We start from the raw sequence: 27,648 nt of genomic DNA, 5'->3' as shown, positions 1-27,648 counted from the left end.
AAAACATGTTGACATATTTTCGTAAGAAGATTCTTATGGAAGGTAATTCGTTAACCAAAATTTTGTTAACCGAGGCGTTCATTAACCGAGGGACCACTGTATATGTGTTTTGTGTGTGTGTGTGTGTGTAGATACACACACACACACAAAACACATACAAATAAATAATAACGGGAAAATGCTCTCAGATAATCAGAAACAAATTTATGAAAAATGTTTGTCTAACCTCAAGTCCGTGCTTTATTAATAAAGTAACAAAGCACGGACTTAAGGGTAGATTGTCACATTTTTAATAAAATTGTTTCTGATTATTTGTGAGAGAATTTTCCAAATATTATTTATTTGTATGTGTTTTGTGCGTGTCTAAACGCACACCCATTTACAAAACAGATAAGGGAAATTACTGTCTCTAGAAGGAATAGCTCCCTGTCCCAGACACAAAAATACCAGCAACTTTAAAACTACCCACAGACATTCTCGAGTACATCCAGTGTGTCATCCGCGAATAATAGAGGACCGTGAAATAAAAATCTGCAAATTTGGGGCCCCTCTGTATAATAATTTCATAATCTCACACCACAGTATTCCAAATCACATAAAGACAAAGAAAGTTTTCATATATATATATATATATATATATATATATATATATATATATATATATATATATATATATATATATATATATATATATATATATATATATATATATATATATATATATATATATATATATATATATATATATATATATATATATATATATATATATATATATATATATATATATATATATATATATATCACATGTAGATCCACAATGAAAACGTGGATAAGATAAATCTTGATAAAATCCCTTTTCCCGTGTGATTTTATCGATATATATATATATATATATATATATATATATATATATATATATATATATATATATATATATATATATATATATATATATATATATATATATATATATATATATATATATAAACCACTTAAAAAGCCTATTACTTGTTCAACAGTTTAGTTTACTTTTACCCATGCAATAGGGAAATCAACAAGCTTATTTTCAATCACTGTTTACTAGAATAAAAATATAGCTGTCTGTCAGACATCTTACCCCATTCTCCCTGTACATTATAAATTCTTATTTACATACAAGGAAATAAGCAAATCTTATTATACTCACTAAGAACAGGAAAACTTTTTGTACAAGGTATCACTGAATGCTGTTCAATGCAGACAGAACAAGTTAAGATTACATACAGCTAACCTTCTGAACCACTCCATAATCATCTCCAGTTCAGTATTGCCCATAACTACTATGTTTTCCCAACATCTAGCCTACAATAATTATGTAATAACATCTAAGTAAAAAATATGGGAGAAAGCAGTTCCACATAATGAATATAAAAACAAAAACAACTGAACTTACACTTTGTACACTGTATCAATGTAGATCAGTACAGTATATATAGATATTTATCTACAAATATTTATACACATATGTACATACTTCTGATTAAGTGTAGATACTGTTGTAATGTCCAATATCAAAGTTTTAGGCTAAATTAGAGCTCCCTTATCCTATCTTGCTGTCTTTAACTTTACAGAACAGTAATCATCCTTAACCACACTGGCAGTTATATCCGCTGGTTGAAGGCAGTTGCAAATAGCAACTACACCATTCCTTACCCAAATTTCAAAACTTTTATTAATGGCAGTCAAATCTGCTGGTTGTCTCAGGAATTGAATGGAACATCTGCTAACTATGATCACTTGTTACTGCACACCTATACTGGATGCAAACTCTGAAAGAAGATAAAAGACAATAAGGTTAAATTTACTCAATAAACTGGGTACAGTATTAGCTTTCTACATTTTCTAGTACTGTACTGTTTTTAAAAATTTTATGAATTAAAACTAATATTACTTAAAATGACTAGTAGTCAGATCCCCGTTAGCCGGAACAATTGGTGCAGAGCAGTTCCAGGAATGAGATATTTCTGGCTAACCAGACGACTTTCTCAAACCCGGAAAAATTCCTTATCCCCGGAATCTTTTCCATTTACCGGGAAAAGTTTCGGAGTGTCTAAACTAGACATCTTGCACAGACGGACAGTAGCCCACTTCCCCAGAACATTTCTGGGAGCTGGGGATGTTTTCCTCGAGTCTAAACTACCGGGGTCAGTAAATGCAGTTCTAATTAAGTTAGAAACTCCAGGAATGAAGTTGTGTGTTATTGCAAAGACTGGTATTTTCCACTCCCATGGAACTGTGGGGGATTAGTGGGTCTCATGTAACTGACCTCACCTGATGCAATATCAGGTGGAGGCAAGGTGGGGGATTAGTGGTCTCATATTACAGGGGGTCCCCGACTTATGAATGCCCACAAATACGAACGGGGATAAACTTGAAATTTACAGTATTTTATTTACCCGTGGACTTATTTTTTACTTTCATTTACTGTCATTCTATTTCTTTTGTCTTAAATTAAGTGAATTTAGATGTATATAAGGACTTAGGCTATGATATAGTGGAATTTCAAACCAATGTTTTTTGTAGTTTTATGTTAGAACAAACACTCATAAATCAACACAGCTAAAATTAAGGGACGCAAAATGGTCTGTTTATTGGCTGGGAAGATGGAGAGGGAGGGAGGGGAGGTGATATGTTTGACAGTTAATGCTAAGGTCTAGTGCTTATTTATTTATCTGTCCTTATGAGTAACTTCAAGTTTTTCTCTTATAAAATGTCACTGAATTGACATGGGAGAATATAATTAACATTGCTGGAATTCTTATAAGAAAGTGATTAATTATAAGATAAAAACTTTAAAGCCTAAAACACCAAACCCTGGCTGGGGAGGGAGGGAGGGGACAGTGACATGTTTGACAGGTGGCACCTAAGGTCTAGTGAAGTATTTATTTGTTTATTTATGTCCTTTAGCTTGAGTTTTTGTTTTTTGCTTATAAAATGTCACAAGTGACCGGGGAGAATATAATTTACATTACTGGAATTCTTATAAGATAGTGATTAATTTGAATATAATCATGCTATAGTTTGCACTAGACAAAAATTTTAGTAATCATTTAGTACATTATTCTGAGTACATATACAGTACAGCTTTGCCCTTAGGACAGTGTAGCGTGCCCAGAGAAACATTAGGCGCAAAATTTTAAATATGATGCGCCAGATTGACTCGCGCAAAATAGGAAGATTCGCTTTAAATTAAAACACTGTCCCTAATTGTGGGTGTAGCTTTAAATAAATAATCTTAAATTGAATCTATAGGATACAGACATGAATAGAGTTGTGTGTTACAGCAAAGACAGTATGGTTATTTTCCAAGAGTAAACAATACAGCTCGTAGAAGCTGTAGTTCTTTATGCAAACACCACTGTACAAGTACAATACTGTATTGTTCATACTGTAACATAATAATGTATACTACTGTATATATTGTACTCACCAACAGATCCTATCATAATTAGCCTAGAATAGGCAGACACTTCACTCAGCTGACTGTAATACAGCATGCCCTTCAAATTCATGGGAGTTTGAGTCTCAAAATGACAGTGAATAGCCAAATCTGCAAATACTATTTGCTGACCTCTGTGTGTGTGTGTGTGTGTGTGTGTGTGTGTGTGTAAATTTTTACTCGTATGCAAAGAAATGTATATTCCCTTTATGTGTATATTCCCTTTACCTGTATTGTATGTGTGTGTGTGTGTGTGTGTGTGTAGACACACACTACTACTCTACTTTGCTGTCACTCAAAATCTAGTTTAACGATCATCCAGCTATGATACAATGATACAAGCTATTAAGGATGTCACCTTCGTTGGACAGTTCTGAGGCGACTAAAGAGGCTACATCTAATGCGGGAGGGGCGGCAGCAGCATCTTTCTCTCATTGCCGCTTGTCTGCCTCGATATGCAGTCCGGCTAACTCTAAAGTATTGACACTTTCTTGTGTGGTGCTCCTCCAAGCGTTACGGTGTGGAGTATTTGTCTCCCAGGTGAGGGGGGCCAATTTGGCATTTTTTTCAGGTTTAAGACTAATCTTATACCTTTTCAGTTGCCCGCCAGCATTACATTTACTATTCGTTGGGTGACTGTAAAGTAGCTGCTTTGGCAGTCTACTGTTGTCCATGCAGGTAGCATGGCCAGTCCAGTGTAGTAGTTCATCAATGCTCCTAAGTTGATGTTAGCGAGAATACTGGCATTTGTTTTCTTCTCTTCCCAGCGAACTCAGAGGATGGAATGTGACCCGTCTCGCTGCAATATAGCAGGGATGACCACTGCTCGATGTACATGCAAGTTCGTAGATAATTTCAGCTCTCTACAGCTAAAGACAGGTATGGAGTTTGCCAAAAAGCTTGAGATGCACATCCGATCCTATCTGATGTTGAATCTCTTCATCCATGTCCACAGTGGTGGACAGATGGGAACCAAGACACCGAAAGTGGGTAACGTTAGAGAGGATAGTACCGTTAAGCTGGATGGATGGTGGAGGTGTGGCTGAAAGAGAATCTGAGTCGTACATTTACCTCAAGGCCAAAGGTGTTCAGGATCTTCTGTAGGTTGCATTCAATGTGAGCAACAAGGGTGATGTCGTCTGCATACTGAAGTTCAGTAATGGAAGCTGCCAACACCTATGTTACTGCCTGGAGTCGTCTTATGTTGAAAAGACCCTTCATTCGGTACTCGATGTCCACCCCGCCGGCTAAATTGGCAGTGGCACGAGTAAGAAAGGCAGCCAAGAAAATGGAAAAGAGAGTTGGTGCCAGCACACCCTTGTTTTACCCCCATTTGGAGGGGAAAGAACTCAGACCGCGTGCCACTGTGCAGGACACTGCCGTTCATGCCATCGTGGATTTGCCTCACAATGGTGATGAATTTTGGTGGGCAGCCAAAACAGCTGAGGGTCTGCCAGAGGGCTTCCTCGTTGACTGAATCGAAGGCCTTGTGTAGGTCGATGAAGGCCATGTACAGGTCATGACGCTGTTCTCTGCACTTTTTTTGTATCTGGTGGGCAGCAAGATCATGTTCAGTGGTGCCACGTGATGGTCTAAAGCCACACTATCCTCCGCCTCAGGATGCAAGCAAGAAACACGGGTCACTCAGAGTGCAAGTTACTCCTTGTTGGTTATAGTAATTTCTTGGAGTTTTTTTTTTTTTTTTTATATTTGAGTGTATCATCTTTATATTCGTATACCATCTACCCAACTGTTGAAGCCTTTTGAGAAGTTGGCTGATAGTGAATGAGTGAGAAGCTTACTACTCTTGGTTCAAGTCATTCAGCACCAGACAGATGGTTTGATTGGAAAAGTTGATCGCCCTTAAAACAAAAACTTATACAATGCTGAAGCCTTTTAAGTTATTTAAAATTATATCTGTTTTAAGGTATGAATTTCACAATGCCATCCCTAAAAAACACACTTCATATATAAATAATCATGTACAGTACTTGAATTGATACTTCTGAATCAAATTAAAAAAATTTCTTGGAGAAATGGAACTGCTGAAAATAATGGGAAACAATGATAAATTTGAAGGTGTATCCCCCCCCCCAAAAAATAAAATAAAATAAAAAAATAATTAAATAAAAAAAATAATAAAACAAAAATACAAAATTGTAAATAATGTATCACCTGCAACTGAACTAACTAAAAAGGCCTGCAACACTGAATACAATATGCAGTAAAACCTTGATTAACCGCCCACATAAGGGGGGAAGGGGTCGACCGATAATTCCAAAGGGTCATTTAATAGTAAATAAAGTCGACGGAAATAAAACATACATTTTTAAAGTACCTATCCCTAACCTACCTCATTTAAGTCCCTCTATTCATTTTTGTTCATTTGCCATTCATATTTCAATAGCATTTGCTTTAAAACATTAACCACTTTAGTAAATAAATATGAACGAGCACAGAAACTGTGAAAAAAAATAGGAAAAGTCAAAGAACATATGACATCACGAAAAATGTGACCAAGTCCCGGGTTGCTGATCTGACTTTCTGCCTCATTTACACACAAATGCAGGGTCTCAATTGTTTCACGTACTATTGACAACACAACATACATATATTGTTTCACACTTTTTAATTTTTTTAATTTTTGCATTTCTTTATGGTTCTTTATTATTGTTTTTATCATTATCATTATTATTACATTTTCGCCCCCCAGGCCCCGATGTGGGTCAGTGACCTGTGCCCGGGTGGGCTAATCCCCGTAAAAAAATATTAATAATATTTTAGGGGTCCGGGATAAGCGGTTAATCCGAAAGTCGGTTAATCGAGGTTTTACTGAATTCACTGCTGTTACACCCAGACAAAATTAAAAAAATAATAATATCCTGAAATGCAAGAGTTATAAGTAACAAATACAGTATGAGTTAGCTTACATAAGACAACATGGGACACAGATACTCCATATTAGAATTAAAGAAAAAAAAATTTATGAAACAAAAGAAAAAAACTTCCAAAAATCTAAGAGATAAAATAATACTATCAATCATGAAATACTTAGCACAGACACAAGTGAATACAATTATTATATGGTTCAAATAAGGCTCCATGAAAATGCAAGCTCAGGGTGGTACAGTATTATTAAGAAAGCAGGAACAGTTAATTAGTGTGGAGTGGAGTGTAATAAGAATGGGAAGCCAAAGAAATAAAAAAATTTGAGTGAAATGTGTACTGAGCAGTGAGGATAAACTATGATGTAAATGTGAGATAAAATACTGGCATTTATGATATAATGGTGTAAGTACAACTTGGAGCTAAAACTTAAGAAATAACTTAGGGAACCATAAGACACTTTTAAAACAGGAATATGAAACTTCCATGCACTTCTTAACCCTTCTACAATTTTTGTTTGAAGATACACTACACTAATATTATTTGATATGAAATAGCTCCACTGACCTTACAAAATAGACCAGAATGATGCAATATCTGTTGGTATATTTTTAGCAAGCCTGACCACAATCCTTCACAACAATGGTTATACTGTTCGATATCAACTAACCCCACAACCTCAAAAAGTGGGCCAAGTTCACTTACCTCCAATACACTTTTGACCTATGAGGAGATATTTGTTTTGTAAACCAAGCTGCAATCCTTCACGAGATTATGGTGGTAACAGTAATTGTGTATACAAAAAGACAGCATGTACTATAGGGCAGATACTACACATTGCAGCACCCTAATGAAAATGTACCACTGTCAAGCTAGCAAGTTAAGGAGGGTGTTATTTATGTGCGAGTTGCTCAATAATGAAAGATGTGGTTCATGTGTTTGAAAAAAGTATTAACACAAAAGGCTATCACGTGTGAAGTGACTGCACGATTTACAAGTATAGGGTATAATGCAGAGAATTGTCACAATGCTGGAATCATTATTCATAGACAGAAACAAAAAATACCACATTTAGATTTTTTTGTAAGTACAGTGATATCTACGTTAGCCGGAACAATTGGTGTAGGGAACTTCCGGGAATGAGAAATTTCCGAGTAAGGAGACGACTCTCTCAAAGCTGTCAAAGCAGGAAAAAATCCCTCATCCCCGAAATTTTCCGGGTAATGTGTTCTCGGAAGTTCCAGAAATTGCCCATTACGTCATTTCTCAAAGCCGGAAAAAATTTCTCATCCCCAGAAATTTTCGGGTAACGGTAAAATGTTCTCTGAAGTTCCAGAAACTGCCCATTATGCCATCTTTCGAGCCTGCAAAAATACCCCCCATCCCCGGAATTTTCGCAAAATGCTCCTGATTTTCATCTCTAAACTTGGAAAAACTCCTGCATCTCAGGAATTTTCTGGCTTTCGGGAAAATTTTCTCTGAATTTTTCGGAAAACGTGCCCCTCGGAAAATCGATCCCAAAGCAAGAATTTTCCGGAAAATTCCGGCTTTGGGAGCAATTTTCCGAGAAAATTCAATTCCAGCTCTCGGAGAGTTCCGGGTTTGAGGGATTCCGGCTAACGGCGATATTACTATTCACAAGCACTAACAGTTAGGAGCAATACATGATTTTGTATCTAGCAGTACTGTACCACAAAATAAAAAATGGTTAGTAATCAGCAAAATTTAGAATTACAGCATTGCAGCACTTTCCTTATTCTATCGTGGAATGGAGTTGACATTATTTATTAGTAAAACTTGAAACCTAAATATGAAGTTATCACCCTCAATACCAGAAACAAAAGCCTGTAATTTCTATGTCAACAAACTGTTAGCTTTAGGTACACACTCACCAAAAACTTCCCGAACACTATAAGCACTATGCAATCTGAAAAATGAACGAAGAATCTAAAACCATTCCGAGATCACAAGCCCCAGTCTGCTCATTCTCACATCCATCGTGCCCAGGTGTTTGAGAAGTTTTTGTTGAGTGTACATAATCAGAGGTAACTGATCACTTCCTTTTTAGTCGGTGCATTCTTAATCTATGTTAGGAAAGCAATTGCATGCCAATGTGGAGATTTGGAGTACCTGGTCCTTATAGAAACATCACTATGTCCTTACTCTTAGCATTTTCAAAGATAGTATTAATTGTAGCAAAAACTTCAGCTGCAGGACGGGAGGCATCTATCCGGTGGTGAAGGCCTGAGGAGTAAAATTGTTTTACTTAATCAAAATGCTGTCATGATATACAGATACAGTATTATTTCAATTACAAGAAACTGCTTTTCACTCAAATATTATCAATCTAAGGAACAAACTAGTAGAGTATGGACCGAATTCAGAATGGTGGTTTGAGCCTGGGATTTGAGCTCAGCTCAGGCGTGAGAATTGGGATTCCTCGATCCAAGATTTCCTGCAGTGGATTACCCATATTCAGAACATCGGCTTGAACCCCGGATCGGGTAATCTTTTGCATTTTCTTCAATTACGATACAAGGATTCCTGCCAATCAAGTTTCATTACACCATTTCAACATCCAATCACCATCAAGAGCAATGTTTACAAGATTATGGCGGCAACTATCACTCAACGAGTTTTACGGAGGAGAAATCTTTCCTTGCACATTGTAAGTTACTTTTGTTACTACAGTATAATTAAAATCAAATTATGATAAAATTATAATGATTTATGGTACTGTTACAACATGGCTGTGTTGTTATATTGTAGATATAATCCTGGACAGGTGTCGATATTCATAACCAAAGCAAGATGAATCAATGTAGGGCATAGTAACCTGACTAGGTTTGGTTAGGGTATGTTTCTTTCCATTCTTTTAACCTCACATTTCCCCTGATTAGTAATGTTAAAAAAAGACTCCTTTATTAATACATTAAAATCAAAATGCACTCAACAGATTCAATTATATAGAAAATACACCAAAACAGTTTTCGTAAAGAAAAACTCATAATAAAGATGCGGCAGCGTTCTTTACATTTATCTGCTTGATCTCCATGGACCCGAAACACTAAAGTGTTGTAACACATTACCATATCTCATTCAGTAACCAGAATCTTTCTTACCTGGAAACTATTCATTGGAAAGACTCTTAAAGCATTAATCAGTTGATGAATGGAAGGTAGAGGTGAACCATAGCCAACAGGTCTGTCAAGTAGATGCTCCATATCACGGAAAATATCGAGGAAATCTCCTTTTCTGAACCTACATCGTTGTCTGAATTGCATATCATAAAAATTGATAGAATTCTGCCTATCTACCGTCAGTCTCCTCTCTACAAAATTTCCAATTTGACGATATCGCCGAAAAGTGCACTTTGTCAAAATTCACGTTGACTTGCTATCTTGAATGACAGATCGACTGCTAAACCTGCCTCCAAGCTGGATTAAAGCAAGGATCGACAAATCTCATCTCAAACCCGGTTTGAATCTTTGTGTTGGCTCAAGCCAGAGCTCTGAATACCATCAGACTTCAATCTTCGCTCGATCCTTGGTTTAAACCTTCATGCGGTTTCAAACCACCATTCTGAAATCGGGCTTACTTGTTTATTGGCAGATGTATAAAATATTTTAACATGTTAACAATAGATGAAAAATAAATAAAATAAACAGAGAAATAAATCAATCAAAAATAAAAATCTGCAGTATATCTAAATTTTACCCCCAAACAATTTGAGAACCAAATCTATCCTTACCCCCTGTGGTCACTGATGAAAATATACTATACTCGAGGCGCTCCGCATTCATAGGGGGCGAAGCAGCAAATTCAAAAAGCTGAGAAAAACGCGTTTAAAAATTTTCAAAGTACAAACAACCATAACTTTTTTGTTTTTTAACCCTTACGCCCCGGGTGACGTTCCAGAACGTGCTCCATTTCCCGCCACTGTTTGAAAGCCCATCGCAAGGTAACAGGTTCCAGCGTGACTATTTGAGGCATTGAGTGGAGAAACTAGCACAAGCGGCACCCAGGCCACAATCATGTTTATGACTGCAAAAGGTTCTTAAAACACCCTATTTTCATGAGGTGATGGCTGAAGTGCAAAAATGCCACTGACCATATGATTAAAATTATACAGACAAAAACCTAGCTCTGGTCCATATCTCATCGAAGAGACATTTTGACCATTTTTGTGTGGTGAATGTAGCACATCCGCTAAATTCTGTGTGAAACATACGGCCTTATGTCATAAGGATGTAAATGTGTTTGTGGGCTTGGGTGGGGGTTTGGAGGTAAGAAGGGAGTTTTATGGTGGAGGCAGCCAATCAGCAAGCAGAACTGCATGGCGGGCAGGGCTGGTGGCGCACTTTTTTTCAGTCCTTGTTTTGAAGCTTGAGTGTGGAGGAGGTGCATCTCGTACTAAGGGAGTGTGCTTTTCTTCATTAATATCGCCGTTTGTGGTTGTTTATTGTCACTACACAACAATATCAAGTGATAGTGACTAGGTTGATGATGTTGAGGCCCAGCCAGAGCCCTTTATGTTGATTGGAGGAGGCTTCTCTCCAGTAATGTTTTATTCTCAGAAGCCACCAAGGGAGTCGGTGTCCCAGATCCTGATGACAGTGACGCCTCCCACAGTGGAAAACCAATTTAGGGTGTATTTTTATAATGATAATCATGATCGGGAAAACAAAACCATTTACCCGAGTTTTTATTACAAAACATTAAGGAAACATTATTTTTGGATAGGTTAGGTGAGATGAACAGTATTGTTGCAGAAAATTATATGCATAATTTAAAAACATTCAGCTTCGATTTAAAACAAACTGCAAAATTCTAACTAGAATACTTTCCGTGTTATCAGTTTTTGAATGTTGCAAACTTTGAATGCATTTCCTGACAAAAAATGAGAACGGTGCTTGTGTTAGTTTTTCCACGCAATGCCTCATTTGTCTGTCACAGCACATGGAGGGAAGCGTGGGTGGGCTCAGAGTGGTCAGTAACCATTTCCCAGTGGTCATGGAGAGTCGCCGGTCATCTTCCACTCCAATCAAGCGTCGCTGCTGTGGGTTGGATGGTAGCCAGTTAAGGAAAGAACTATTTGATTTGAGTGCTGTTGTGGTCGAATCTGGTGAAAGTGGTGAGGAAAGCAGTGATTATATGCCTAGTGATCCTGATGGTAGCATCGAGTTAGACGATGTATTAGAGGCAAGTGAGGATGAGTTTGACGCTAGCAGCGAGGCCCAGCTAGGACGGCGTATCCCCGCCGTCCGCTCACAGCTAAGACAAGGGACAATGGATACCTTTGTTTGGTCTGATGGCAGTAATTTTCAGCCTGATATCCCTGATTTCAGACGATCATCAGGTGGAATTATTCCTGATTTTCCTTGTACAGAAGAATCACGTGAGATGGACTATTTTTGTGCTTTCTTTGATGGTGCAATCATGGACTTAGTGTGTATGTTGTGTGACGTTAGTCTCTGTAAACCTTGTGGAGTACCACTCTAAAGAAAACATTCTAAAACAATGAGGCACGTGCTTGTAAATACAGTAGTGTAAATGTATATGTATGTACAAAGTGTCACTACTCACGAGCGCTGGCAACAGCTAGCTAGGCGTCAGAGTATCACCAACACCACCACCTCAACACCCTATGTGTGGTCAGAGGAAAGTTTCTTTATAAGTACCTTCTTTTGTTGTTTATTTTTCATTGTTTGTCCATTATATCATGTATCAAGTAATATTACTAAAAGTAGTGTAGTATTACTGGATGATAATGTTATTATGTTATAAATGTATTATTTGTGGAATTATTATTCTGATAATTATTTATAAAACTGACTTGCTCTACCAAACAAGGCAAGCGGAGAAAATGACCCCTAAGTGCGTAGCGACAGCTCAACGTAAAAACACCAACTTTTACCTTATTTGTCTTATCACTGAGGCGCCACGGAATTTCTAGAGGGACAATATATAGTTTTTCTTGTGTCTTTTTTAATGTTTTTTTATTTATAAAGGTTAAAAATTATTTTTGGATAAGTTGATTTTTCTTGTTTTACCCCGTGTGTGAGGTACGACCGGCACCACCCTAGCCCGGGGCGTAAGGGTTAAGCTAGAGGGTTAATTATTATTTTTTTTCGTGCAGCTCAATCCCCCTCCTAGCGAACTGTGAAAACTAAAAGTTAGTACTGTGAATAGTTATTATTTTATCGCGAGTTGAATGAGAATAACTATCAATGATGTACTGTACAGTTGTTTGATCTTCAAACCAACAACAATTGCATTTTTCTGCAAATTTTCTTATTATTGTGGGCTAATACTATAAAACAAGTTAATGATCACCATAAACAACACTCGTCTTACTGTACAACCCACCCCCCCAAAAAAAAAAAAAAATTAAATAATAAAAATCGTATTTGCCAATCAGTATTTATTTTTCCGTCCCTATTATTGGCAGTGGAGTCGCATGTGATGCCTGGTGAGGTGCTTGCAAGTTATTACTATAAAGTTGGTCATACCAACATCAGCGATTTTAATATTATTATTAATAATAATAATTATTATAATAAGGTAATAATAAAGATTATTACTACTAATGATGAAGATAATGATGCTCATGAAGTATTCTGCACTACTACTGTGACGACGTCCAGCAAGCTTCCCGCGTATCGCTTTCTCAGTTCACACCAGCACTACTTTTTCTCTGTGCTCTCATTTGCATTGTGTTTATCACATACCTTTTTAGTGTTAAACGCTGTTTTCCCCATTGAGCATGTCTGGAAAACGTCCATCTGCCTCCTCTGGGGTGCCCAAAGGCACGAAAAACAATCACAATGGACGTGAAATTAAATGTGATCACCCGCCTTCAGAGAGAAGAGCGTGTGTCGGAAGTTGGCCGCGTGCTTGCTTTAAGTGCAGTACAGTCGACCCTCGTTAATTCGGACCCCTTTAATCCGGATTTCGGATAAATCGGACGAAATCTGAACTGTCCATATCAAATTTCTGGTTCTGGGATTGTCCCAGTTGCAATTGGGGTTGCAATTTCAAATTCTGTGTCATTACTAAGAAATAACAAAGTCCCTGGTGCACTCTAAGATTAAGAGAAAACAGACGACTCAGGCGTCCTGAAGTGAGAGAAAATGGACTCCCATGACGGGGCACTCAAATAAAGAGACATAGCTACATGTTTTGTGGACTAGCCACTGTACAGTATCCTTTTCATCACTTTGTAATAAACCTCCTTATGCCTATGTGTTTCTGATAATTATCATAACATTATATATTTAGCGGTTGTACAAACACAAGGCCTCACACATGCCATTCAGACTGACAGACTTGACAAGTTTTACCAACCATAAAGACAGTTGAAGCTTTAAACATCACTCACAATGGATCTTGAATATTCCAACTGTAATCAGACATATCTAAGTTGCATCAACAATTGCAACCCCAGTTGCAATATCAAATTCTGTGTCCCTACTAAGATATAACAGTCTCTGGTGCACTCTAAGATTAAGAGAAAACGGACGACTCAGGAGTGCTGAAGTGAAAGAAAACGGACTTCTATGACGGGGCACTCAAATGAACATACACATTGCTGTATAATGTAATATTAACCCCTAAATCGGTTAATTCGGACAATCGGCTAAAACGGACACCCTTCCCCCCCCCTATTAGTCCGTTTTAACGAGGGTCGACTGCATTTGATGGGTCCCCTAACCTGTACCATTTACATGTATTCTTATGGGAAAATTATGTTTAATTTACTCGTTTTTAATTAAGCGGTGGTTTTCAAGAACGTAACCCCCGTATAAAACTAGAGGTGCGTGTAATTTATAATGCATACGACCTATTGGTCAGTACTGTTTTCTCCGAGTTTTAAAGTAACGTAATCAGTAATTGAACCTAATTTTGTTGAGTAAGGTTTAAATTGTCATAGTATTCAGATTTAATTTTTAATATATACAGCTACTCCTCAACTTACAACCTACTCGACTTACGACCACCCGGACATACAACCGCCTCAGTCGTACCAAAATTTTGTCAAATTATGTATTTTCGAGTCCCAATGTTAGTGATTGCGCTATGTACTGACAAAATTTTAGTTTGTAATTCACTTTAAAATGGCTGGCAAGCTTAAAAGTGAGAGCTTTGCGGTGCTGAGAAGAAAAAGAGACACCCATTTTAGATTGTCTATGTATTATTTAAGCATTTTCGACTTTCGACCTGGATTTGGGTCCCTAATCCCGTCTTAAGTCGAGGAGCAGCTGTACAGTGGTCCCTCGGTTAACAAACACAATTCGTTCCACAGTAGTTCGTAAACAGAAAATTTCATTAACCGAATCTATTTTCAATGGGATATTGGTTCCAACTCATACAAAGTACTGTATACCAGTAATATAATTAACAAAACATTAAATATAAACTAAATACATTACTGTACAATAATAAATAAAAAACATTAGAATACTGTATTTTAACTTACTTTGAGGTGTGTATGTTGTATTACCGGCAGCTTTGTTTACAATGTCAAACAGCTGATTGTAGAGGCAGTCGATGATGACATGCCATATTCTTTACAGAGTGCATTGGTTCTAATGCCTTCTTCAGGTTTCATAATAATTTCTGCACTGTATATTATCAGTATGTTAACTAAATTTCAGAATGACCAATAATTTTAATGTAAAAAGGCAAAAATATTCATGACACCAAGAAAATCAATATTCATTCCACTGTAAACAAAGTTAAACTGAGAAGCGTTGTTGGGTGATTCAATCAGCTGATGGGCGCACAAAAACTGTTCCCTATACTGTCTATATTATCAATACGCTAACTAAATTTCAATATGACCAATAATTTTAATTTAAAAAATGCAGAAATATTCAAGACACTAACTTTCTTGACATTTAGTTCACTGGAAAAGAAATGTAAACATAAAACCAATTACTGTATTGGAGGACTAGCTGATCAGCTGATGCCCACAACAAAACATGTTTGTTGTAAGGATTTCGTTAATCGAAGTTTTGCTCGTTAATCAAACTGAAAATCCTTATGGGAGCTAATTCGTTAATAGAACCGTTCGTTAATCGAGGGACCACAGTATTGATTCAGTAGAATGTGTGTATCACCACTCATTCCTTCTAATAAATGCCATCCCTGAAAATACACCTGATAACTCACGTGCCTAACTTCTCGTCTCTATCACGCTATCAATTTAATTTAGGGGTTAATTGTAGATGTTATATTGTAAAGAAAGCCTGGGTGGTGGTAGCAGCTCTAAGATAATAATGCGGTTCTTCCAAGTTTACCCACAAAACAGAATATAATTAAGTAAATCTGAGAATAAAAGTAAAAAAAAAAATATATATATAAGAGTTCTGAAAAAATACCATAAATACATTGAGAAAATTAATTACAAAATAAAGAAAATAAAAGAGACATAACCAAGAAGGTTAATGTATATTGCTAAAAATGAAGTAGCAACCCCAAACATTAAAAAGTTATCATCTTACTTGGTCACAATTTCTGTGAAGCCATATGGCAGCAGGGTCTACCATTAGACAACACATTATGCTTCCAATAACTTCCCAGGCAGTAGTTCCCCCCCCAACTACCTACTACCTTTACTAAATGACTTAATTTTTTACTTTCATGTACTGAATTTTGTTATTCTATTTTTTCCTCTTAAATTAACTGATTTTAGATGTATATAAAGACCTAGGCAATGATATGGTGGGATTTTAAACATTGTTCTGTAAATATGGTATGCACACAGGGTATGTAGTTCTACTTAAGTACATTTTCGACTTAAGAAAGTCCGTTGGAACAGAACTCGTACCTAACCCGGGGACAGCCTGTATACTATACAGTATTTTCTTTTTTTCTATGCCACGTTAGCGTTGTAATGATGCACACTTGGAGCACAGAATCTCTAGTTTTTCCAACATCTCTCAAATTTTTCCCAGTGTATCGAAGTTTGCTAAATTGAAAATTGATGATTGTTAAATATAGGTTTAAATTTTATAAAATCATGAAGTGAACTAATGTTAAATGAGGGATACCTGTACTTAATAATCTCCTATTATTGGTGAATTTAATATTGTTAAAAATTTAAAATCTTCCAAGAAATTTTGATGTTATTTCCAATTTTATGTACAAAATGTTCGTGAAACCTGGTGCCTTCCTGATTTTGCACAATATCATTTTCTAAAGAGCAAGGGTGCCAAAAGACAAGACCTTTATCTTTGTTGCCAGGTTTAGAAATCATTAGAATGACCCAGATTCGTAAAACTCTTTAGTATAACCCAGGTTCATGCTCCGAATTTTGTCTACCTTTCTTCTTATGTGGTGTCAGGTGAGAAGCATCTTGCTTCAAAGTGTCATAAGGGAAGGGCTGGTAGTAGCAAACATAAGGGAGAACAAGTAAAATGCCTAATAACCAAAGATGTGGTCTAAAAATGACTGAGGAATCTATGCAAATACTTTGGGCAAAGGAGGGGGAAGGTTCACGAGCCGTGCAACATAGGTTTGCTCTCCATACGGATTAGCCGAGTGTAAGGGCGGAAACGATCTTCCTGCTGGTTACCGCTGCTAACTCGCTCGTTTGCTGGTGCGGACGACATTTGGGGCGGTTGGACAGAGGTGAGAACGGCAGCGACTATCTGGGTCACCGGCAGATTCAACCCAGCCGCCATACAGTCACTATCTAGCTACCCCGCTGTTCGTCAAATTCTGGCTGTGATCTCATCATAGGTCCTGGACTCGTGGGCTGTCCCCCCAGACCTTCACCTATCGACTGTCAATTCTCTGGACATCTACCACTACCACATACCACAACCGTCAGTTCATCTCATTCTGTCTGTTCCCCGGTGTTCTCCTGCCATTTCAAGACGTTGCTCGAGTGTGGAGTTGAATGGACGCTTCCCTACCCTGAGTGTGGATCACCGTGTTCCAGAACCTTCCCCCAGGGCCACTGCTGTAGGAAATATCTGTTCACTGTTTGATTCCATTAATTGCTGACTCCCCTTTATTGTTCGATTCTATCACTTGTTGACTCCATTTAATTGTTTGAATCCATTAATTGCTGACTCCCATTATTTGTTTGATTCCTTTAATTGTTTGCTTCCCTTAATTGATTAACTCCATTAATTGTTTGACTCCCATAATTATTTGATGTTTGTTGAGTGGTGTCAGAGTTTTGTATTATATTTTTTATAGTAAAGAGATGTCAATCTCAAACGGTTGTTTGTTATTCCTCAGGAAAACATGGTCTTTGACTTTCCTAAATTAAGAACCTGATTAGTCTGGTAAGGGATTTCTATCCCTAATTCCCAGGACTTTACACTGAGCATTGACACAACATGGAGTAAATGATCTCAACTCGGCAGACTGGCTGATAGGTGTTGCCAGAGGATTCTTTTAATAGTTTTATAAAATAATGTAACATATAAAAAAAAATATATAAATGTAATTTACTCAATACTATTATGACAACAGAAAACGAGAATCACCTAAAACCATCTATAGGGTAAGGGGTCGTTCATACTTGGCAGTAACGCAGCTAAAGTTTACCAGTTCAGATGATTTTTTTTCTCCAGAAAATCAAATTTCTTCATAATTTTTTATCTTTCAGAGGGACGATCCCCTTAAGCCAGTAACATCATCAACCACACTCTGGAAACAACCACTTGCAAAAAACCTCAGTTATTAACACAGATGTATGCACTGGGACCACATGAGACCTCTTTGTCAAACTACCAATATCTTACTGTAGTTTGTCACATAGCCAGAGTATATCCCTCCATGGAAATCGGTAATACAGTAGCAGTAGGTGGTCATCAATTTGTGGAGGGTCAAAAGGATCCCTAAACACCCTTTTCCTCTGGAGAGCACAGTCATCAGCTAAAGCAATCATTAGTTTCTTCTTTACTGCTATATAACAGACTGGAGCAAGTTACCAAACCACATCAAAACCAGTAATGGAATTAATCAATTCAAAACTAACACAAAAATACATAACAGATTTAGAAACAGCAAGAGAAAAAAGTGAGTTTCTATATTATTAAACTATTGAATGTTGTACATACTGTGGTAGCGATCTGCCACTCTCGGGTAGTCCAAGTGCAATGTAATGCTTGTTGAATTCTATCAAATAAACTTTCAATAATACTCCAGCTTTGTCGACTATCTTTGATCAAGTTGTCTTACTGTTTACCATGCACTGTGTCTATATTCATGCTGAACTGTATAGTTTATAAACATGCTTATCCTGCATGTCAATTTTACTGAATAAATATTATTATTACAGTAGGGTCTCATATTTGGACACCTATTTAGACTAAAAACCATGCAAAATTCAAACCGTCCAAATTTAAATCCAACTTCCAATGGCGAAAATTAATTTGAGTCTGGTACTTTTGATGTTTGGCTAAATTTTTCCTTATTTACCCTACTTTTTTGGCGAATTACTACCTGTAATAAAGCAACATCCTAATAAACCAACAAAAATAACACAGATAAAGTTAAATAAACACAACACAAAAAAAGTTTTTATGCTCTACAGCTTCAGCAAGAGTTGAACCTGATGACTTGGCAACTTCGTCATCCGGGTAAAATCACACACAACAACATTGGCTGTCCTTATGTTTTCAACTTTACCACAAACTTGTGGGTAGAATTTTTTTTTAATTCAGAAACATTAATTAAAATATATATAAGAACAGTAAATAAGTGTTGCTTTCATATTCTTATAGGGTAATGACGATATGTTTTCACATGTGCGCACTTACATACGCGATCTCACTTTTTTTCTTTACCATTAATGGTTAGCTACTTCTATTGTTCCCTTTATTAATATTAAATAACATTACTTAAAACAACCAAATCAATTTTTTTACATTAATATTACTACAGCTACAACCAGGGTCTTATTTTCTTCAGTTTTATATGTAGAACCAATCAGTCACTGGTTTTGTAAACATTAACAAAAACAATGCCGTCTCGTCTCCTCGTGTGTTTTAATATTTTACGTATTATTAATTAATTGTATTGTTCATTTTGCACACAAACATTAATTCAATCAAAAGGACATTCAGTAATAAAAAATAATGAATCTTTTGTACAAAATTACGCTGTTTACACGATTGTGCACATCTGAACGTTGACGGGCCGCTCAAACCCATCGAAATTCGAGTTTCCGCCGTCGAAATTTGAAATTGTGTAGTGTTTTTTGTGTCCAAATAAAAAACGTCAAATTAAAAACTTGCGAAATTTGAGAACCTACTGTATATTATTATTACACATACAGGAGTCCCATATTCATAGCTTCACTCTCACTAGTGACACTTGAACTTCCTCTGGCAGCTGTGTTTTGGTATGGCTTGTATAATAGAGAAAATTAGAGTTATGTGACTTTTTTTCTGCCTTGTGGAAGTTTATAGGTGCTCGGGGGACTATGTAGCATTTGCTGTATGATAAGTTCGATTATGGGCATCATAAACTGTCACTGAATCACCTGTTCAGCCTTAAGGGTGGCCAAAGGGATAAAAAAATGATTGTAAGTCATTAGTGAATCTGGTCCTAGAGCAACACCTTCACTCCCATCTGAGCACAATGATGGGCACTCTTAATAATTGCGAATAACTTACATTTGAGTGTGCCAGTCTCATTTACTATACCCCTTTCCTTCCTTAATCTTTTGTAACTACTTGACATTTGCAATTCATCACTTCCTACTTTTCTCTCCATAGGTTTTGCAAATTATGTTATAAGTTCATATTTACTGTCTTCCAAATATTTCATATTCAAAAAACTTTACTAAAATCAACCCGGAACTTACCTTTTTTGGCGTAGTAGCTGACAAGCGGGGATGTTTGCTTATGGTAAGATGCCAACCTTCGTAACAGTGTCTCAGGGTTGTCATCTGACCTCCTGATTAGGTGTTCCCCAGTAATCTAAGAAACACTAAGTAGCTCAGTATATTTGCCATGATATTGTTAAATGGCTAATACTCTTCCCTTCATGGCTATCAAAAATATTGTGTAAAATATCCTCCAAGAAACATTAAGTGAACTTATGCATTTCCCCTGTACACTGTGAATAGTCTCGTGCAGAAATAGCTCTAATGCCTTCCTCGCCCATAACTTTCTTAACGTTGTCTCAACCAACCATTTCTTTATCAGAAACAAAAATTTCTCCATGCAACATCACATCAGCTGATGGTGTGTAATGGAACTGCCTCTGATTACTAACACAATCTATTGTCATCAAATACTATACTCTTTCCAAGGTAAGCTGGCCCGTAAGCCCCACCTCTTGTCTATAGCTACAAATAGCAGATTGGTTCTCTTGAGCATTTTACCTCCCCCCAGACTGTGCGTGCATAAGCGCATATTTATATTGACCTTTTATGATATATATTTAAAATTTCTCTAACATCCTCTCTGAAGTGCTAAAGCCTTGAAAACATTTGCTTTTTTGATAGTTCAGGTATTTAACATTATTTTAGATAATAACAAGTCTGCTAACCAATTGTGAACACATTTAGTTTGAATTTTCTATGAACCAATCAGCTATTAATATAAAAGAGGGGCATGGCATATGGCCCAGGCTAGTTTGGATATACTGTACTATCTTCAAGGTATTTCATTAATGTTGATTTCACAGACACGACAGGAAAAGCTCAAGGGATATCATTTAAATGTTCACAACAAATAAGCAATACCAGACATGACTTGACTGGTAAACTGAAGCCCCACAATCATTATACTCTAAACATTATTCTCGAGTGTTGAATGGCTGTGATCATCTATTTTTCTCAATGAGTAAATAGAGGTTTGCTGAGCTGGTACAGGTATGTGAGCAGATGCAATGGGTATATAAGGACATGTAGCAGGCACCCTTACAACATAAAAGGAAAAGAGCAAATAATATGGAAGGAACAGGGGTTGGGAAGGAGATATAATTTCCCAAGATATTTAGGCTTTTGGCCCTTTACAGTGCCTGTGATAAATGCATGGAGAGCAATCCAAACTCAGAAAGGATGGTTTTGAAGAACGCGCATGCGCGCACACACACACACACACAGACAGACAGAGAGAGAGAGAGGTTGACAACCCTTTATCCGAAATTCCCAAAACCGAAAAGCTCTGAAAACCGAAATTTTTTGGGGGGGAACAATTTTTTTTTTATTAGCCCACCCGGGCACAGGTCACTGACCCACATTGGGGCCTGGGGGTGAAAATGTAATAGTAATAATAATTATAATAATAATGATAATACAGTAATAATAATAATTATTCATAGTTAATAAAAATTTTAATAAAAAATACACAAATAAAATAAGAATGATAACAGTAATAATAATAACAATAATACTGTAATAATAATAATAATAATAAAGAAATACAAGAATGAAAAAAAAGATCAAAAGTGAGAAACACGAACCTAACCTATGAATTACTATTATTATTATTATTATTATATTTTAGCCCCCAGGCCCCAATGTGGGTCAGTGACCTGTGCCCGGGTGGGCTGATCCCTGGGGGGGGGGGATTCTGAAAACCGAAAAATTCCAAAAAACCGAAATGCATCTGGTCCCAAGGATTTCGGATAAGGGATTGTCAACCTGTGTGTGTGTATATACAGCGTGTCCCAAAAAAATTTGCTCACTCTTTGACTGCCCATTACTCATATATTTTTTGTTTTTGTTTCAGGTGCGACTAGCCCTAAATAATGTTATTTTTTTTAATTTAAGTCATTAGACTTGTATCTATGTCAATAAACACCTATAAAAAAAAAAAAAAATATATGATTAATGGACAGTCAAAGAGTGAGCACATTTTTTTGGGGACACCCTGTATATATATATATATATACAGTGGGGTATGCTATAATGAACGGATCCTACTACGAATATTCCTATAACAAACGGTTTTACCTATAAAATTGAGAATGCTATAACGAACGCAACTCCTACAACGAACACGGATGAATACGGGACTATTTCGCCTGGCGCATGAATATTGTTGTACCGCGACCCACAACAAGAGCATCAGGCGCCATCTTTGTCTCATTGTGTAGCCAGTGCACCACTTTTATTGTTGAAATTTCGTCTTTTGATATGGAAATAGAGTTATTTGTATAAATATTTTGTTATACAAGTGTACAATTGTGACAATGAATCGTCCAAAGCGAGTGAGAAAGCTCATAACTCTTGAAACTAAGAAAGAAATCAAAGAAACGTGAGGATGGAACAAGCATTGCGAAACTTAGTGATGAGTATGGGATGGCTAAATCGACTATATGTACGATTTTAAAGAATAAAGAGGAGTTGAAAACAGTGCAAGTGGCTAAGGGAATCTCTAGACTTAGCAAAGCAAGGTGTAATGTGATTGAGGAGATGGAAAATTTACTCTTAGTGTGGATAAAGGAGAACGAAATGGCAGGTGATAGCACTAGTGAAGCTATAATTTGTGAGAAGGCCAGACAATTGTTTGAGGACCTTAAAGCCAAGACTCCCAATGCAAGTGATAGTGATGTGCCAGTGTTTAGGGGTACCAAGGGGTGGTTTACTGGTTTCAGGAGAAATAAAATACATAGTGTTGTGAGACATGGTGATGCTGCTAGGGCAGATAAGGAAGCAGCTAAGGAACACCATGACATTTTTTGAATATTATTAAAGAGGGAGGCTTTGTTTCTCAGCAGGTATTCAACTGTGATGAAACTGGACTTTTTTGGAAAAAAATGCCTCGCCGTACATGCATTACCAAAGAGGAAACTTCTGTCCCTGGCCATAAGCCAATGAAAGACAGGCTTACCCTCCTTCTTTGTGCTAATGCTTCTGGTGACTGCAAAATAAAGCCACTCCTTGTGTACCACGCAGAAAACCCCAGAGCTTTCAAATAATTAGGAAGACCCGCCTTGGTGTTATGTGGCGGTCAAACCCAAAGGCTTGGGTGACCAGGAATTTATTCTCTGAGTGGGTGATTGAGGTGTTTGGACCCAGTGTTCGGGAATACCTCAGGGATAATAATCTTCTACTGAAAGCTTTGTTGGTGATGGACAATGCACCAGCCCACCCTCCTAATTTAATGGTTGAATTGCCAGAGGAGTTCAACTTCATCACTGTGCACGTCTTGCCACCCAACACAACACCTCTCATCCAGCCCATGGATCAACAGGTAATTTCTAACTTTAAGAAGCTGTACACAAAGGCACTGTTTAGAAAATGTTTTGCGTCCACTTCTTCCAGTGATGTTAGCTTGAAGGAATTTTGGAAGAGTCACTTCAATATAGCAGACGCTGTTTTTTTAATTACCTCAGCCTGGAAAGAGGTTACTGTGAGGTGTCTTTGTGCTGCTTGGAGGCCATTGTGGCCTGAATGTGTTCTTCAAGGAGACTTTTGAAGGCTTCGAAGAGTTAGAAGAAGAGGCTGTTGTTCATGAAATTGTGTCTCTGGGAAATTCCATGGGCCTGGAAGTGGATGATTATGATGTTGAGGAGTTGGTGGAAGAGCACAGTAAGGAATTGTCCACTGAGGAGCTGCTTGAGCTTCACAAAGAGGAAAATGAGACACTGAAGCAGAGCTTAACTTCTGAGGAGTCAGGGGAGGAGGAGGACAAGGAGGAAAGCCGCATCATTCCAGCCAAAGATCTCAAGGATGAGTTCTTTTGCTGGAGCAAACTGTCCAAACTTGCTGAGGATTATCATCCTGATGTTGGTTCTGTGCAAAAGGCCATCAGTGTGTTTAATGACAATGTTATGAACTAATTTTGGAAGGTCCAGAAATCAAGGTTGAAGCAGCCAACCCTGGATTCCTTCTTTACAAAGGTAACAAAAGACCCTACAGACAAAGCTGGAGTTATGCTTGTAGTAGCGTTGGTGATACGTTGCTTGAGATGATTTATGTTTTGTATCTTTTCCTGATGCCCCCAAAGGTAAAAATCAAGTGGGGTAAGGTCTGGGGATCTGGGTGGCCACTCCACAGGACCACGTCGACCAATCCAATGTTAAAAACCATATGTATGGAAACTTATGGGACACCCTGTATATATATACACAGTAGAACGTCGATTTAAAGCGATTCAATTTAAGATTATTGATTTAAAGTGACACCCACAATTAGGACAGTACTTTAATTTAAAGTGAAGTGTTCATAATTATGTTATATGGACCACATAGTGTGTACAGTACTCATGAAATCTGGCCCACCGTAGCACTGAAAAAAATGCGATGCCAGAGACTGATAGAAAGTGTATAAATCACAAAGGGATGGTGAGTGAGTGAGGGGAGGACTTAAGAAATGAAAGGGTGGGTTGAGGGAGGTAGCTGTACTAGAAGCAAGGCAAATTGACATCCAAGCAGCAGCAATCTGCATGCATCATGAAACAGCATGACATCTTGAGGCTTTAGGGAGAGATATTTTGCTGGAATGAAGTCTTATTTAAAATATGTAAATCAGCTAAACATGTTGGGGCTACATTGTAGATGTAGTACAACACAGCAGAGCACTTCAGAACTGGAAAGTAAAAGAGATGTATGGCCGGCAGGAGAAAAAGGTTAATTTTTTTTGCATGACCCATCACCCTACGAGTATTCCCATCTACTTATGCTCATTACCTGCTTGCATTACATGCACTCAAATGTGCCAATTGAAGCATTGATAAGACAAGATATTACTCAAGATAACAGAAGTGAACTCGACACAAAGTTGTTATCTTACATCATCAGTCATGGGCGTTTTGGGAGGATAGAATTCTTCATGATAGGAGCGACCAGATGGAGGGTGGAAAAGTCTGCCAGTGATGCGCCGCACCAGGAGACTGTCCTCAATACCAAATTCTATTACAGAGTCCAGCTTCTGTTTTCGTACATCCAACATATCATCAAGCTGAGGAAACAAATCAAGAATTGAGAATCAAATCTTCATGTAAATACAGTAGTTGTCTGTAAAAAAAAATCAAGTACAATACTAAGCATTCCACCATCAACATCAAATTCCCTGTACTGTATTCACATAAAAATACTTATCACTAAATTAGGAATATTAAAATGTCTATTTTTCACTTATTTGACACATGACTCCATAATTATACCATAAGTATGAGCTCGGGGAAAACTTTCTCCAGTGCAGATTGGAAAATTCCACTGTCTTGGTGTTTCTAACTTAATTAGAACTGATTTTATCGACTCTGATATCGACCTTTCTTACTTTGTTGTTCTTTTTTTTTAAATATACTGTACAACAGAATGGAGTCCCCATCATTACATTTTATCAAAATATTTTGTTCAAAGATCTTTTATTGGAACAGTCTTGTAGAGAATTTATTCAGGACCATTATGGTATAAATTTACATCTAACACTATTAGAATGGATGCTGTGAATAAGTTTATACAGTTTTTTGTTAGCCGTAAATATTTTCGCTTGTGCCCATTGTCTAAATATAATGGGAGTGTTTTGTCCATGCAATATGAGATGATGAGATGCGTAGTTTAAAGTTGAAATACGAGGTGTAGTTTTAACTCTCCTAGACTCTCGCAAAACTTTCCTCAGCACCCAGAAACATCCCAGCGATGCACAATAGTGTTTGTCTGTGTGAGATGCATAGTTTAGAATCTCAAAGTTTTACCAGTACCAGGAAAAATTCCAGGGGATGTGGGAATTTTCCGGGTTTGAGAGAGTCGTCTCGTTACCCGGAAAGCTCTCATCCCATGAAGAGCTCTGCATCAATTGTTCTGGCTAATGGGGATATCACTATAATAAGAGTGTGATGAGAGAGTCATACAAAGTAGAAGAGTGTTTCTTATGGTATACGTACATTATTACTTCACTATAATATGTCTGTTGACGAAAAAAAAATGCATATTGTACAGGTTAATAATAAAGTACTGTACTGTACAAATTAATTATTATATTATCATGAGGCAGGTGAGTCTTGAGGTGATGTGGTGGTTGAGGCAAGTGGCGATTGTACAACACTTACAATGTACGCCACCGAACGTGTAGCGGAGGTTATATTTTCACTGCTAATTTCATTGACTATATAACATAGTATCTGCTAGGATGGGTCCAATGTCTTCCAAAATATTACATGCAACTCGTGATATCCCAGCAGCAGGGCCTGATTAAGCCATGTTGAGGCCCCAAGATATGTAATCCTGGGAGGCCCCCAGGCCAACTACCACTTAAAATACTGTACAACTTTTTAAAAATATTTTCCAAAGATAAAGTGGATGAGAAGTCATACTATATGGTGATTCCCACAGTAACTAAATTACAGTATTACCCCGCATAGGTTTCACTTAACGTTAACGCGGTTCATCTACTCATATACGCGGTGAAGTATAATATTTTTTTTTTTATTTAGCTCATAAAATTCATACAAATTACCCGGCCAGAATATAATTTACATTGCTGGAATTCTTACAATATGATGATCATTTTGAATATAAACATCATAGATTTTGCATTAGACATACAAATTTTAGATATAATGTTTACTCTGAGTAAATATGTTATCTTTTGTGCAAAATATATGACATTTATATTCAAAATATTCCTGGTCTTACAAGGAATCCAGCAATGTCAATTATATTATCCTAACTTTAGTTTGAGGTATTATTTATTAAAATCTAGTGGTTTTCCCCCCAAAATTTCTCAGAGAGGGAAGAGCCAGCAGTGTAGTGTGAGAAGAGGGGGAGGGGGAGGGAGTGGAGTCCATTATTTGAATGGACATTAACTTGGCGACTGTATTTCTCTATTTCTCTTAAGTATTAATTGTGTGCATGTACCATCATAAAATTAAGATGTTATTTTTACTACAACATAGGTATTGTGTCGGAAAAAGTAGAGTTTGGGGGTCGGGCAGGTCTCTATTGGAATTAATCCCATATGTTCTGTTGTTCCATTTACGCGGATTTCACTTAACGCGGTACCCTGTGGGTTCAATTGACCGCGTAAATCGGGGTACTACTGTATACATGCAACAAGCAAGTGTTAATGAATGTAGCAAGAAATGGATATACAGCTGCTCCTCAACTTACGATGGGGTTAGGGACCCAAATCCAGGTCGTAAGTCGAATTGGCCATAAGTCGAAAATGAGAAGATAATACATAGAAAATCTAAAATTGGTGTCTCTTTTTCTTCTCAGCACCACAAAACTCTCACTTTTAAGCTTGCCAGCCATTTTAAAGGGAATTACAAGCGAAAATTTTGTCAGTACACAGCGCAATCACTAACATCGGGACTCAAAAATATATAATTTGAAAATTTTTTGGTACGACTGGG

General features: G+C 37.1%; 1 protein-coding gene across 2 annotated transcripts in view; it reads right to left on the bottom strand.

Moving 5' to 3' along the window:
* Nucleotides 1-1,066: 1,066 nt before the first annotated feature.
* LOC121878267 (adenylate kinase-like) overlaps nucleotides 1,067-27,648 on the bottom strand; it is a 46,695-nt gene continuing 20,113 nt past the window's right edge. The window contains exons 4-7 of one of the 2 annotated variants that reach the window (XM_042384390.1): nucleotides 25,083-25,250; nucleotides 20,199-20,313; nucleotides 8,531-8,611; nucleotides 1,067-1,811 (exon numbers count right to left, since the gene is read on the bottom strand). In XM_042384390.1, the coding sequence (XP_042240324.1) occupies nucleotides 1,783-1,811; nucleotides 8,531-8,611; nucleotides 20,199-20,313; nucleotides 25,083-25,250 (393 nt within the window). In that variant the 3' untranslated portion in view covers nucleotides 1,067-1,782. Of the gene's footprint in view, nucleotides 1,812-8,497; nucleotides 8,612-20,198; nucleotides 20,314-25,082; nucleotides 25,251-27,648 lie in introns of both variants that reach the window. The other variant, XM_042384480.1, reaches the window with a different exon arrangement.

This window comes from Homarus americanus, unplaced genomic scaffold (genome assembly GCF_018991925.1).
Source record: "Homarus americanus isolate GMGI-L3 unplaced genomic scaffold, GMGI_Hamer_2.0 scaffold51859, whole genome shotgun sequence".
NCBI classification, from domain to species: Eukaryota; Metazoa; Arthropoda; class Malacostraca; order Decapoda; family Nephropidae; genus Homarus; species Homarus americanus.
The sequence above is the reverse complement of the archived record's forward strand: the minus strand, read 5'-3'. Positions and strand labels throughout refer to the sequence as shown.